Source organism: Manis javanica, chromosome 11, assembly GCF_040802235.1.
Source record: "Manis javanica isolate MJ-LG chromosome 11, MJ_LKY, whole genome shotgun sequence".
Taxonomy (NCBI): domain Eukaryota; kingdom Metazoa; phylum Chordata; class Mammalia; order Pholidota; family Manidae; genus Manis; species Manis javanica.
This window is the reverse complement of record NC_133166.1, coordinates 73,086,899-73,102,803: the sequence shown is the minus strand read 5'-3', so window position 1 is coordinate 73,102,803 and position 15,905 is coordinate 73,086,899. Positions and strand designations below refer to the sequence as shown.

General features: G+C 41.1%; 1 protein-coding gene and 1 long non-coding RNA gene across 8 annotated transcripts in view; one reads left to right on the top strand and one right to left on the bottom strand.

Annotated features, from left to right (window-relative positions):
• LOC118969218 (uncharacterized) overlaps positions 1 to 5,311 on the bottom strand; it is a 37,876-nt gene extending 32,565 nt beyond the window's left edge. The window contains exons 1-2 of the long non-coding RNA XR_005057154.2: positions 5,174 to 5,311; positions 1,314 to 1,418 (exon numbers count right to left, since the gene is read on the bottom strand). This is a non-coding gene — a long non-coding RNA (uncharacterized lncRNA). The remainder of the gene's footprint in view (positions 1 to 1,313; positions 1,419 to 5,173) is intronic.
• The window catches only part of CNIH4 (cornichon family member 4), a 30,681-nt gene continuing 19,937 nt past the window's right edge, over positions 5,162 to 15,905 (top strand). For 2 of the 7 annotated variants that reach the window (XM_017671726.2, XM_037003037.1), the window contains exons 1-2: positions 5,162 to 5,286; positions 8,693 to 8,761. In XM_017671726.2, coding sequence (XP_017527215.1) covers positions 5,218 to 5,286; positions 8,693 to 8,761 — 138 coding nt within the window. In that variant the 5' untranslated portion in view covers positions 5,162 to 5,217. The other 5 variants (XM_073216667.1, XM_017671727.3, XM_017671728.3 and 2 more) reach the window with 5 other exon arrangements.

Below are 15,905 nucleotides of genomic sequence, written 5' to 3'. Positions count from 1 at the left end.
TGTGCTCCTAGTGCAGATGACTTGGGCTGGGTATTTAGCAGTCCTGGGCTCCCTCTCCCTCCCTGCTCTGACTCCTCTCCTCCTACCAGGGAGCTTGGATGGGGGGTGTGCTTGGGTCCCACCAGGCTGCGTCTTGTATCTTACCCCCTTTGTGAGGTGCTGAGTCCTTACAGATGTAGATGTAGTCTGGCTGTTGTCCTGTATCTTCTGGTTTCTCTTTTAGGAATAGTTGCATTTTCAAAAATATGTATCGTTTTGTTAAGAGATTTCTGCTGCCCTACTCATGCTGCCATCTTGGCTACTCTATTTCAGTTCCACTTAAATTAGCATTAATGCTTAATATTTTCTGTTAGAATTTTCTTGAAGTTTTAGAATACCCAGTCTTCACAAGCGCTTGTCTCTAAATCAATTTTTACTAATACTATCTGGAGATAGAAAAATATTTTTCATTTACACACTTAGACACACAAACATACAGATTGAGAAATAATGATATAGTGAGAGGACAGAGCTCCTGGTGTGAGCTCGGAGGGGACAGACAAGAGAGCCCATCATGGTGCATTGTCTAGGGGTTTTATAGGTAGTTGAGGATATTTGGCAACGTGAAAAAAGCATATGGGTGTGGACTTCAAGACACGTAGTAGATGTTTAGGATTGCAGGGGAGACAGAGAGAGAGAGCTTGGTTTGGAGGTAGGAGAAAGCCTGAATATATCGGATCTCTTTCCATTTGCCCGTACGCTCACAGAAGTTGTATAAGCTGTGGAGAATTTTAGGATCTAAGGAGTCACTGGGGGTCCATTTAGACTGACTGTCCAAGGGATATTGTGGCCAGATCTCATTACAGTAGCAAAAAGGTTTGAGGTCTGGAGTGAGGTGGAGGGGTTTTAGATTACTGAGTAAGCACCTTAGCGGTGAATCTGCGGGAATGAAGGACCAGCTCCCATGGTGAGAATGAGACCGTTCAGAAGTCGCTGAGGCATCCCTGAGCAATTGAGAAGGTCATGGAGAAGACCAGACACAGTTAGGGGGTCGTCACCACCTCTACCTGAGTGGTCAAAGCGAAAACGTCAAGGAGGATCGGTACATGGTACCAGGTATTTATGAGTAGATAAAGGGAGACCAGGCCTCAGTGAATGAGGATTCTCACCACAGGGAGATAGAGAAGGGTTGGTTATGGGGATCAACCATGACTCTGAAAGTCATGGCTGGGGGTGCCCCTGTCCCAGAGTAGCCCTTGGGGGTGCCGGACACTCAACGGTCACTTCCCAGGTTCCAAAGGGACATTTATGTCAATCATGAAGGGGAGACTTACCAAATCAAAGGCTGGTGTTGGCGACAAGATGAGCGACAGGGGAAATGGATGGTGAGCCCGTGGTGGAGGATCGGGTAGTGAGGGTTCCCAAAGCAGCTCAGGTTCCTAGAGGAAGAGCAAAGTCAATGGGAGAGCCTCATCCGAAGTCACGGCACCAATGAAAGGGTATCTCGCCACGACTGTCCTTACCCCAGAATGACTCAGGAGACATGGGCCCATTGAAGAGATTTTATTATCTGAAAGCGAAAGTGGCTGCCCCTAAAGAGAGAGAGAGAGCAGCAGCGTGACACAGAACATTATTCCTTTTTTTGTGGCTAAGTACCCCTTGGCCTGTTGCCTTGGGACAGGGTTGGGATGTTTAGAAATAAGGTGGGGCAAGTCCAGGCAAGCCCCAGGCAGGTCCAGGCATAATTCTCACTGGCTTCTGTGCTTGGGACCATGGGGTAAATGGAAAATAATTTACTATATTCTTATAGTTAGGCTCCAATGGTAACTTCGAAACTCCTTATGTGCCAGACTGGAAATTAAAACATTTCAGTTTTTTTTTTCAGTTTAATTTAATTTAATTTAATTTTGGTATCATTAATCTACAATTACATGAAGAACATTATGTTTACTAGGCTCCTCCCTTCATCAAGTCCCCCCCACATACCCCTTCACAGTCACTGTCCATCAGCGTAGTAAGATGCTGTAGAATCACTACTTGTCTTCTCTGTGTTGCACAGCCATCCCCATGCCTCCCACCCCCACACTATACATGCTAATCGTAATGTCCCCTTTCTTTTTCCCCACCTTTATCCCTCCCTTCCCACCCATCCTCCCCAGTCCCTTTCCCTTTGGTAACTGTTAGTCCATTCTTGGGTTCTGTGAGTCTGCTGCTGTTTTGGTCCTTCAGTTTTTTCTTTGTTCTTATACTCCACACATGAGGGAAATCATTTGATACTTGTCTTTCTCTGTCTGGCTTATTTCACTGAGCATAATACCCTCTAGCTCCATCCATGTTGTTGCAAATGGTAAGATTTGTTTTCTTCTTATGGCTGAGTAATATTCCATTGTGTATATGTACCACACCTTCTTTATCCATTCACCTACTGATGGACATTTAGGTTGCTTCCAATTCTTGGCTATTGTAAATAGTGCTGCGATAAACATAGGGGTGCATCTGTCTTTCTCAAACTTGATTGCTGCGTTCTTAGGGTAGATTCCTAGGAGTGGAATTCCTGGGTCAAATGGTAGGTCTGTTTTGAGCATTTTGATGAACCTCCATACTGCTTTCCACAATGGTTGAACTAATTTACATTCCCACCAGCAGTGTAGGAGGGTTCCCCTTTCTCCACAGCCTCGCCAACATTTGTTGTTGTTTGTCTTTTGGATGGCAGCTACCCTTACTGGTGTGAGGTGATACCTCATTGTAGTTTTAATTTGCATTTCTCTGATAATCAGCAATGTGGAGCATCTTTTCATGTGTCTGTTGGCCATCTGTATTTTTTTTTTAGAGAACTGTCTGTTCAGTTCCTCTGCCCATTTTTTAATTGGGTTATTTGTTTTTTGTTTGTTGAGGAGTGTGAGCTCTTTAAATATTCTGGACGTCAAGCCTTTATCGGATCTGTCATTTTCAAATATATTCTCCCATACTGTAGGGTTCCTTTTTGTTCTATTGATGGTGTCTTTCGCTGTACAGAAGCTTTTCAGCTTGATATAGTCCCACTTGTTCATTTTTGCTTTTGTTTCCCTTGCCCAGGGAGAAAAAAACATTTCAGTTTTTACTTGTGAAATATAACATATATTTTAAACCAAAAATCTTGATAATTCTCTCTCTCCCTCTCTATCTCACACACATACACACAGGCAAATCCTAGTTGTTTTCAGTCCTGATCACTTCCTTTTCTCAAATTTTGTGTTCCCATTTTTTGATCTTACAACCATGTTTATATATTTACAATCAAGGGTATGTTAATTAGAATTGGTAAGTCTAACCTTTGATTATGGTACCAGCTTTTTTACTTACTCAGGATAAAATAGCAGATAAGGAACATGGGATAGCTTGTGTTTTCTGTTCCAACCTGAGGGGAATGTGTGTGAGATGAGGTTTATGTTTTTAATAAAGTCTGAACTAATTTTAATAAAATCTTTCCTTATAGTCAATGTGGGTCATTCATTTGGCAAACAATTATTAAGCAGAAGCTTTTTACAGGATAGAAGATATGAGGGATACAAAACCTAATAAAATCAGTGAACTTTTATCATAATCTAAGGCATGGCTGGCTAGGTCTAGTTAATGTGATGAGTACTCTAATGGAGGTATACACAAGGTGCAGTGAGAGTGTAGTGATGGTTGGCTTATAATCTGTTAACAGTCCATCTAACTTTAACCTATGAACCCTTTATGATCCTATAAACATATGCTGTGTCGGGCAAGCCAAGTTGGTTTTGCCTTCGTACTGATTCTCCTATTCATCCTCTTCTCTTCTAAGGGGTCTCCTTGCAGACAAAGTTGTGCCCCTTTCATACAATCAGTGAAGTAAACAGAAGGATATTTTAGAAATGTAAATTAGATAGGTGCTTTCATACTTAAACCTCTCCCAAGGTTTGTTGTCATATCAGAATAAAAGTTCAACTTCTTGCTAGGAGTCCTCAAGGCTCATGTGACCTTGCCCTGACCACCTCTGGCCTCCTATCAAAATTCTCTCACACTTGTTCATTGTACTTCAGCCATATTGGCCTTTTTGACTGTTCCATAAACACACCAAGTTTCTATAAGCAACTGGGCCTTTGCAATCACTGTTCCCACTGTCTGCAGCACTGCCTGCAAATCTTCTCAGAGCTACTGTTCAGATTTCAACTTTAATGTCAGTTTGCCAGCCTGGCCTTCTCTGGTCTCTCAGTCTCCAAGTGTTCCCCTCTCCTCTTTAGAAAAAAGTCTTTAAAGTACTTAAAACAACTTGTCATTAGTAGATGTGTGTGTGTGTGTGTGTGTCTGTCTCCCCTGTTGTAATGTAATCTACTGGAATGTAGGTCCCTACATTCATTGTGTATTCCTAAGGTCCAGCAAATGTCATATACTAGCTGGTCAGAAAACATTAGTTGAATAAATATGTGACTTTGATATAATTTGCTCATAAAGCTTATAACTCTTTTTCCTGTATTTAGTTGCTGGTTTATTGCCTGTTCCTCACACCCAGCGTGTCAGAGCAGCTTCTGGTCTGCCTTGCTCATTTCCCTATCTCTGGAGTCTAGAGCAGTTCTTGGCATGCAACGGGAACGACTGGATGAGTAAGGAAACCTATTCCATTTTCAAAGATGTTAAAATCTAGAGTGGAGAGAATCATTACTGAAACAGAGAATAAACAAGGGATTGTGAAGTCTCCAGAGAAACTGAGATCAGAAAGGGCAAGTCTCACCAGTTAAGCTAGAAATATTGAGGTTAGATTTGTGCTTTGAGAGGAAAACTTCTTAACATTCCCTGGTAGGGGATCCAGTGGATCCAATACGGATTCTAAAGAACATTTCATATACGGCCACGAAGTTCTACTGGGTATCCAGCATATTACGAGCGTTCAGTAAACTCTGGTTGACTGCTTGCCACCGTTTCTGGAAATAATCAATGAGAGTCAGGGTAGAGGAGGCCCTGCCCACCTCTCTGACAGGTATTCGGACTTATGGACTACATTTCCTAGCATGCATCAGAAACGCAGGGGTAGGTTTTTCCCAAAAAATGGAATACAATTCCCGGCGTGCTGTGCCCCAGCGGCGTGGACCGCCCGCCCCTGAGGCGGGCGCAGGCCTGTCAGCGTGGCTTGTCAGGGGAGGCCTCTCAAGAACCGGCCGTCAGGGGCGGGCCTATCGGGGGCGGGGCTTACCGCCGGTGTGCCGGAAGGAGCGGTGGCGGCCGTGGCAGCGGAGGATGGAGGCGGTGGTGTTCGTTTTCTCTCTCCTCGACTGCTGCGCGCTTATCTTCCTCTCAGTGTACTTCGTATCCTTGCTGAGGCGGACTGGGGACGGGGCTGGGTTAGGCCCATGTGGGGGCCGGCGCAAGTGCGTGGGAGCAAGTAGGGCCTCGGGAGCAAGTAGGGCCTCGGGCGCAGGGCCCGGGGCCCGGAGCGGAAGGGCCGTCGCCGACGTGGGAAGGTATCTTCTCAGCGGCCTCCCGGGCGGCGCCCTGGCTCTGAGCCGGGCGTCCGGGGGGAGGGGCGCGGCTCTCCTTCCACGGGCCTCGGGAGGCAAGTGTCTCGTCCTTGTCGGGACGCCGTGGCCGGCCGGTGATCGTAGCTGATCCTGAGGCGCAGCCCAGGGCGCCCGGCCCTTGTGCGTGCGGGGGGCGGCTCGTCGGGACCGAGCGCGCCTCCGGGTTGACCTCTCAAAGCAGCCCGCGCTGCTTTCGCGCTGGCGCAGTGTTGGGAAGGTTTGTTTTGTAAACACTTGGCAGGGGATGACTCTGGGCGGCAGCGCGGGTCTGTAGGTTCAGTAACTACCCGTGATTTAGTTACTAATCGTCTCTCAACTTAGGCACTTTTCTCCGTCGGTCCACTTTTAAAAGTTGAGTGTTTAAATAGCTCTTCGTGTTACAGTAATCAAACTATGATTTCCAGCCAATGAATGGCTGTGGAACCAAGGGCACTAGGGAGTTCCTAGTCTTAGTTGTCACCCAATGTTGTATTACGCAATCCAGTTTTAAGTAAATAAATAGAAGCTAGGGGTGAAAAACCCACGAGAAACCCTGCGTTTTTCTTTTTTTCCATGGAAATCTCATGAGCTTCTTTCTGACCAAATCAAACTTTTTGTTTGCCAGAGCATCCTGGCTTTAGGTTAGTTGTATCAAGTTAGGTTTTCAGTGTGGCTTCATACTTTACTGTGGATAGGCAGCTTGTAGTGGAAAGGGACAAAATTGGGAATCAGAACTCTTTGCTTCGCTAGTTGTTTGCTACATACATTGCTTCACCTCTCTAAGCTTCAATTTTCTTATCTTAGAAATGGGAGTGGGGGGAATGTTTACTTCCCAGATACATATGTGTACAGTGAGAACACATGTTGAGTGCCTAGCCCAGCGCATGGCCAGTATTCAGTACTGTTCTGCTGCACTGTTGCCCCTGTCCCCTAGCAGTTCTTATTTTTATTGATGAATTCTTATGAGAACCTGAGTTTTATTAGGTTTGACAAAACTGAAAGGGCAGACTCACTTGCCTAGAGTTTTGATGACCTCCATCCACCTTGTGACATAAGGAACTGGAGCTTTCAGTCAGAAATGAAACTTGGATTTCTTTTTTTGCAATTTGGAAAGCTAGGCATGATAATTTAAAATAGTCTTGGCTTATACCAATTTATGTACACAAAAATAGGTGTAATATTTGACTTAAATAGACATTAAGGTACGTGTAGGGTGAGTTTTGATGAAATGTATTTTTGGATAGTTGCAGTAGCTTAATACTAGGGCCAAGAGGTGCAAATGATCAAGGTAGACATTCTGTAGGCATGGCAGTTTTTCTGGAGTTTGAACTGTGAGGAAAACCTGCAGAGAAAGAAAGGGGTGAATATTCAAAATCAAGGCAAGAGCAAAGACGCAAAGACAGGTGGTGGGAGTTTCTGGGTGATGGAGTTAAGGAGTAAGACTATCTAGAGCACATGGTTGATTTTGGTGGTAGTGGAAGGTCAGGCTGGATTAGATGGGACTTTGGAGGGTTTGAATGTTAAGGAGGGGAGGGCTTCACTTTTATTCTGAAGATACTTAGGGAGCCAGCAAAATTTTTTGACAAAGTGGTTGGTATATTAGGATAAATCTTCAGGGTGTGTTGGAAACAGGAAAGATTGGAAGGTGAATTTTTAGGGAATCAGTTCATCTGGATTTGAAATAGAGTGCTAATTGTGGGCAGGTGACAGAAGGGACTAATGTGTGTGGTTGCAGGAAGAAATGATTGGTAGAACCTGGTAATGGTTGTGAGCTTTGTAACAAGACAGAAATGACTTTGCGCATTTGAGCCTGAGCAAGTGATGCTATGCCATTGACAGAAATAAAACAGATCAGAGTGGAACAACTTGTGGAGAAGGTGATGAGTTCTACTTTTGCTCTTCTGAGGTGATGGGGAAATATCCATGTGGAAATGTTTGAAACGTGGTTGAGAACATTTCTTTTTACTTTACGGACAGTTTCAAGAATAAAAATTTGAGAGTAGTATAAAGAGCCCCATGTTTCTACTCACTCACCTTCAGTGATTTTCAACATTTTGCCGTTCTTTTTAATTTCTTTTTGGGGAGGGTGCTGGAAGGACTAGAACGTAAATTCCCAGGCATTGTGTCATTCATTTGAGGACTTTTCCTTCTATGTCTGTCTCTCATATCTTTATTTGTGAGTTTATATTTTGTATTAAAATTTTTTTCTTTTCCTAATTCCAGTAAAGTTTTCTGTGGAAAGTTTTGGGAAACAGAAACAAGTATTAGGAAAACAAACCATCTGAAAGGGTATCTTGCCGCGACCCTCCTTACCCAGAATGACTCAGGAGACACGGGCCCACGCAAGAGACTTTATTATCTGAAAGAGAGGGTGGCTGCCCCAGACGTGGGTGGTGGGGAGAGAGAGAGGGAGCTGCAGAGAGAGCAGCGGGAGAGAGAGGGCGAGAGAGCGGGGAGAGCAGGGGGAGAGAGACAGAGAGACAGAGACAGAGAGCAGCGAGACAGACACACAGAGACAGAGGGAGGCCGACAGACAGACAGAGAGAGGGCAGACAGAGAGAGAGAGAGGTGCCTTTATTGTGGCGATCCGCTCGGCCTGTTGCCTTGGGGGAGGGTCGGGATGTTTAGAGATAAGGCAGGGTAAGCCCAGGCAAGTCCCAGGTGTTAATTCTCACCGGTTTATGTGCTTGGGACCATGGGGCAAATGGAGGATAAATTACTATATTCTTACACCATCTGTAATTCAACTTTCTAGACATAATTACTACATATGATGCTGTGTTTAAACTCCTGTATTCTATTTTCTTTATTCATGTCTTAATTTTCAAAGACATCCTATGGATATATTATAAATAAACACTTTTTTTTGCTATTGGGAATTCAGGTTTTAACTCAAACTGTTCTTATAGGTCTTATTTTCTGTTTGCTGTATCCATTGTTTGCCATTGAAGGAACCCAGATTGAGTGTTCAGGGATGGATCACATTAGAATTGAGCATAATAAGAGGATTATTTTGTGAAAATCACTTGTTGAAGGAAGAAAAATGAGAAAATCAAGTTGTCTAATGAATGATATTTAAGGAAGTAACTCAATTTTTTCCAAGTCATATCTAATTCTGCAGTTCTGCCTTGCAATTGGGACTGCTTTTTAAAACTCAAGAACAAATACTCAGTTATTGTAAAAGAAGTCTAGTAATTCCTTATCTCAATCATCAGATAATTACACTGTCTGATTTAGAATGTGATTACATTAATGCTAGATCATGTTGCTCGAAATTGAACAAGGTAAGACATTTCTTTGCTCATTTTCTGGCATTGAAGGCAGTTTATCCATTTTCTGTGCTAGAGATTATTATGAACATATGTATATTTGATTTTAGAGTTCATGTTATCTCTTATTCATTAGAATTTTGATAGAATACTGTGTTTTGGAATATTTTAGATCATAAAACTAGAATAGAAAACCTAACTTGACATTTTGTTTCTTTACTCTGCTTCTTCTTTGGTCCTTTGTCCACAGTGGGCATCATTACTCAGACTAGGTAAAGGTTCATTATGAGGGTAATTGTTTTGTCTCCTGTGCCCAACCCCTCTTGCTTGCTCATAGAAAAAAAGGTCAGTCTGTCCTTTTTTTTATTATTAAGGTATCATTGATACACAGTCTTACGAAGGTTGCACATGAGCAACATTGTGGTTACTACATTCACCCATATTAAGTCCCCCTCACACCCCATTGCAGTCACTGTTCATCAGCATAGTAAAAGGCTATAGAGTCACTACTTGTCTTCTCTGTGCTATATTGCCTTCCCCGTGACTCCCCTACATTATGTGTGTTAGTCATAATTTCCCTTAATCCCCTTCTCCCTCCCTCCTCACTCAGCCTCCCCTACTCCTCCCCTTTGGTAACTTGCTAGTCCCTTCTTGGAGTCTGTGAGTCCGCTGTTGTTTTGTTTCTTCAGTTTTGCTTTGTTGTTTTACTCCAAAAATGAGTGAAATCATTTGGTACTTGTCTTTCTCCACCTGCCTTATTTCACTGAGCATGATAACCCTCTAGCTTGATCCATGTTGTTGCAAATGGTACAATTTGTTTTCTTCTTATGGCTGAATAGTATTCCATTGTGTATATGTACCACGTCTTCTTTATCCATTCATCTACTGACGGACACTTAGGTTGCTTCCATTTCTTGGCTGTTGTAAATAGTGCTGCAGTAAACATAGGGGTGCATATGTCTTTTTGCATTTGACTGAGATCTTGCTTTCTTTGGGTAAATTCCTAGAAGTGGAATTCCTGGGTCAAATGGTATTTCTATTTTTAGTGTTTTGAGGAACTCCATATTGCTTTCCACAATGGTTGAACTCATTTGCATTCCCACCAACAGTGTAGGAGGGTTCCCCTTTCTCTGCATCCTTGCCAGCGTTTGTTGTTCCTTGTCTTTTGGATGTTGGCCATCCTAACTGGTGTGAGGTGATGTCTCACTGTGGTTTTAATTTGCATTTCCCTGATGATTAGCAATGTGAAGCATCTTTTCATGTGCCTGTTGGCCATCTGAATTTCTTCTTTGGAAAAGTGCCTGTTCATATCCTCCACTCATTTTTTAATCAGGTTATTTGCTTTTTGGGTGTTGAGATCTGGTAGTTCTTTATATATTTTGGATGTTAACCCCTTATCGGATATGTCGTTTACAAATATACTCTTCCATACTGTAGGATGCCTTTTTGTTCTGTTGATGGTGTCCTTTGCTGTACAGAAACTTTTTAGTTTGATGTAGTCCCATGTGTTCATTTTTGCTTTTGTTTCCCTTGCCCGAGGAGATGTGTTCAGGAAAAAGTTGCTCATGTTTATATTTAAGAGATTTTTGCTTATGTTTTCTTCTAAGAGTTTTATGGTTTCATGACTTACATTCAGGTCTTTGATCCTTTTCGAGTTTACTTTTGTGTATGGAGTTAGACAATAATCCAGTTTCTTTCTCTTACATGTAGCTGTCCAGTTTTGCCAATACCAATTGTTGAAGAGGCTGTCATTTCTCCATTGTATATTCATAGCTCTTTTATCGTATGCTCAGTCTTTCTTTTGTTGAATGAAAGATGACCTTCTTTTGTGGCTTAATGAGAAAGGGAATGAACTAGTTGATGTGTTTTAATGCTATTTTACCTTTAGTATGTAGTCAGAACTTTATATTGGCAAGAATATTTTGAATTGCAGAGCTTGTCTAGATACAGGAAAACCTGTTGGTTCTGAGTAATTTTATGAGATGTAGACAGAAAAAGCTTTCTCGGTAAAGTTCATATAAAACTACAGTAGTGAGAGGTGCTCTTGGCTTGGCCAAAAAGTGATTCCCATATGTGTCTTTTCATATCTTCAGTCTCCTTATGTTTCTCTGGCCTGTGAGGGAAATAAAGTTACACTTGGAAAGTTAAAATTTCTAGTGAAGTACATATGCCTTCTCATTTTTTTATTTATTTAGAATTTTACACAGCACGGTTTAATGTAGTGATAGATTTAAATAAAAGATATAGTGTTTATCTGCTGTACTTTTGAGAGTTTTTTTTTAACCTTATTTTTTCATTGAGATATAATTGACATACTAGTTTCAGGCCTCTTCATCTTTAGAGAATGATGTTATATATACATATATTCCCTCCCCCCTTCAAATGCATTGTATTTCTTTTATATTTCTTGCTTACTCAGTATTTTAGGTGGGTGCTTTGTGGTATTTTCTTTTATAAAAATAAAAAACTAAATGCAGGATACAAAATTAACACACAGAAATCTGTAGCTTTCCTATACACTAACAATGAACCAATAGAAAGAGAAATCAGGAAAACAATTCCATTCACCATTGCATCAAAAAGAATAAAATACCTAGGAATAAACCTAACAAAGAAGTGAAAGACTTATACTCTGAAAACTACAAGTCACTCTTAAGAGAAATTAAAGGGGACACTAATAAATGGAAACTCATCCCATGCTCATGGCTAGGAAGAATTAATATCGTCAAAATGGCCATCCTGTCCAAAGCAATATACAGATTTGATGCAATCCCTCTCAAATTGCCAGCAACATTCTTCAATGAATTGGAACAAATAATTCAAAAATTCATATGGAAACACGAAAGACTCCGAATAGCCAAAGCAATCCTGAAAAAGAAGAATAAAGTAGGGGGGATCTCACTCCCCAACTTCAAGCTCTACTACAAAGCCACAATAATCAAGACAATTTGGTACTGGCACAAGAACAGCCACAGACCAGTGGAACAGATTAGGGACTCCAGAAATTAACACAAACATATATGGTCAATTAATATTTGATAAAGGAGCCATGGACATACAATGGCAAAATGACAGTCTCTTCAACAGATGGTGCTGGCAAAACTGGACAGCTACATGTAGGAGAATGAAACTGGACCATTGTCTAACCCCATATACAAAGGTAAACTCAAAATGGATCAAAGACCTGAATGTAAGTCATGAAACCATTAAACTCTTGGAAAAAAACATAGGCAAAAACCTCTTAGACATAAACATGAGTGACCTCTTCTTAAACATATCTCCCCGGGCAAGGAAAACAACAGCAAAAATGAGCAAGTGGGACTACATTAAGCTGAAAAGCTTCTGTACAGCGAAAGACACCATCAATAGAACAAAAAGGAACCCTACAGTATGGGAGAATATATTTGAAAATGACAGATCCGATAAAGGCTTGACGTCCAGAATATTTAAAGAGCTCACACGCCTCAACAAACAAAAAACAAATAACCCAATTAAAAAATGGGCAGAGGAACTGAACAGACAGTTCTCTAAAAAAGAAATACAGATGGCCAACAGACACATGAAAAGATGCTCCACATCGCTAATTATCAGAGAAATGCAAATTAAAACTACAATGAGGTATCACCTCACACCAGTAAGGGTAGCTGCCATCCAAACGACAAACAACAACAAATGTTGGCGAGGCTGTGGAGAAAGGGGAACCCTCCTACACTGCTGGTGGGAACGTAAATTAGTTCAACCATTGTGGAAAGCAGTTTGGAGGTTCATCAAAATGCTCAAAACAGACCTACCATTTGACCCAGGAATTCCACTCCTAGGAATTTACCCTAAGAACGCAGCAATCAAGTTTGAGAAAGACAGATGCACTCCTATGTTTATCGCAGCACTATTTACAATAGCCAAGAATTGGAAGCAACCTAAATGTCCATCGGTAGATGAATGGATAAAGAAGGTGTGGTACATATACACAATGGAATACTACTCAGCCATAAGAAGTGGAAAAATCCAGCCATTTGCAGCAACATGGATGGAGCTGGAGAGTATTATGCTCAGTGAAATAAGCCAAGCGGAGAAAGAGAAATACCAAATGATTTCACTCATCTGAGGAGTATAAGAACAAAGGAAAAACTGAAGGAACAAAACAGCAGTGGAATTACAGAACCCAAAAATGGACTAACAGGTACCAAAGGGAAAGGAACTGGGGAGGATGGGTTGGCAGGGAGGGATAATGGGGGGGAAAAAAAAGGGGGGTATTAAGATTAGCATGCATGGGGGCAGGGAGAAAGGGGAGAGTGGGCTGTACAACACAGAGAGGACAAGTAGTGATTCTACAACATTTTGCTAAGCTGATGGACAGTAACTGTAATGTGGTTTTTAGGGGGGACCTGATATAGGGGAGAGCATAGTAAACAGTATTCTTCATGTAAGTGTAGATTAAAGATTAAAAAAAAAAAAGAAAGAAAGAAAGAAAAGGGGGATTACTCCTTGATAGGATAAAACTATTGGTAAATCAAAGATCAACGCATGCTTTAAAAATCCTTAATGTTGATCACTTAAAGGGTGTCAGATGATCAGCTATGGAGGTACTCTTTTCTGATAATATTCCTTTCTCTTAAAAAAAAAAAAAAGCAGTTCCTGTGTGCTGACCTCCAATGAGTTCTACACAGTGGTATAGAGGGCATGTCAAAGTGTGGGCAAAGGGTCTGTTTGTTTCTATGCAGAAGATCAAGGCCTAGCTTGGATACCCAGAAAATGAACTAAGATACGATATGAGGAGGAGCTTCCGGCATCAGCACTCTCTGGAGGACTTGTGCCGGGGGATGATCATCAAAAAGCCTCCACAGGGATCCGGACGATGCTGCGGTTGTGGCTGTGTCCACCCCACCATTTCCTGGACTTACCATTGGAATGAGGAGGGAGATGTTTAGGCTGGCATGTGCATACAGTGAGACAACGAATTTGACCGGATCTGTACTGTTGGAACTCAACCAGGAGTTGGGAGGGATGCAAGTTGTAGCACTCCAAAATCTTATGACTATAGACTATCTACGGTTAAAAGAACATATGGGATGTGAACATATCCCAGAAATGGGTTGCTTTAATTTGTCTGATTTCTCTCAGACTGTTCAAGTACAGTTGGACAATATCCATCATATCATAGATAAATTTTCACAAATGCCTAGGGTGCCTAAATGGTTTTCTTGGCTTCACTGGAGATGGACGGTAATTATAGATTTGCTTTGTTTATGTCACCCTATTCCTATTATGTTAATATGTAAGCGCAAGTTAGTTAGTAGTTTAAAACCTATACATGCTTAAGGTACTCTACAAGAAGATATGTCAAAGAAATAATCAATCCTCCCATGTTTTCTTCCATATGCTACCTCTATAGCTTTTCTTCTTCCTTCCTAATTACAACCTTTAAATAGAATTCGTGCCTCATATCGAATTTACCGAGTGTCATAATTCCTCCAGGTGGTAAAGATACCTCGAGACAAGTGCTGGGCATAGAAGCCACAGGGCATAAATCTGCAAAGAAGTAAAAAGCTAACCTTTGCAAACAATATGGCTTCTCTCTCACTTACCAACTTTACATTTCCCTGTATGGCCCCGGAAGATGACTGGTTAGCCAGAGACGGGTAAGATTCCTCAAGGGAGGAACAACCTAAGACAGGCACGGTCGCAGGGGGGGCCATCAGGTGAGAAATTGGGGATCAACAGAGGTGAGGCTCAGAACCTCACCCCCCCTGTTTTGAGAGAAATCTTCTGCATCCGTGGATGTTTTGCTGCCCTTGTCTAGCTTGGATTAATACTTAGTCCATAGGCACACACCTGATCATCTACATTTGGCCTCTTACAGCACTAAACTATGTTTTCTACCTTTATCTTGCATCTACCTACCACTTCAGCATTTTATTAAAAATAAAAATAATAATAATAATAATAAAGGGAGAAATGTGGGATCAACATATAAATCAAGTACAAAAATCAAACGAATATTCATATTTGACCTGATTGTTTATAGGTCATAATGCGTGATCAAAACCGAAAGTTTCTGTGATGAATGCCCTTGTACTGTTCACCATGTAAGAATTTATTCACTATGTAAGAATTCGTTCACCATGTAAGAACTTGTTTGTTATGCTTCAGAAGATTGGAGACTGACGAGAATTAGGCTTGAGATGGATTAATGATTGTACATTGAGCATTGACCCCCCTATACAGAATTTTATTGTTGTTAACAACCATTTGATCAATAAATATGAGAGATGCCCTCTCAAAAAAAAAATAAAATAAAAATAAATAAATAAATAAATAAATAAATACCAAGAAACGATTATCTGCATTCTTCTACTGACAAAGTTACTCCTTCAGTTTGAGGTTAAGCCATTTTTTTAATGTTATTGTGGAAGTGATAATTTCCCACAACTAAAGTCAGGTGAAAACTGACGGTGAAAAACAGCAGTCCCTTACTGACCCCTTTACATCCTATCTGTCTTTTTAAGGGCAACTGATCTCAACACTTGACATGTTGATTTTTTTCTGGTATTTGTATCTATATTTCTCTTTTATACACTTGTACTGTCATTTCTTGATTTGTCAGTTTTAAATATTAGTTATTGCAGTATGATAGATGTAGTTCTTAGGTACCCCTTCCTTGAACATCTCCATTTTTCTGTTATTTTGGGGGGAATGGAGAGTTTTAAATGGATATTTAGTGTTTACATCATTGTGATATACTGTTTATAGTATGCATATTTTTTATTGATGAGCCTCATAGAGACAGTGATCATATTTTTCTTTTGTTTTTTTCTGGATACTTGTTTTTCCCAGGTTAATAATTGCTACATTTCTTTATGTCCTTAGTTTTTTATTTACCTGTTACTCAGTCTTTTCAGATACATCTTTAAAGCCCTTTAGTACTATTTTCTACATGTTCAAACGTGTTAACATGATCTATCAGTCAAGTGTTTTTCCAGGTGACATTTCTCCTCAGGCCCTCCATCCTTTTCTGCACTTTTCCTGGTTGCGCTTCAGGCCTGTTTCACAGCTTTCATTCTAGGACTTGTGTCTGGATCCCCTGATTCTCAGAAATCCTATCTTTCTCTCTCGGCTTAGTAATTCATTTTGTTTTAGTATTCAAGATATGATGCATGGG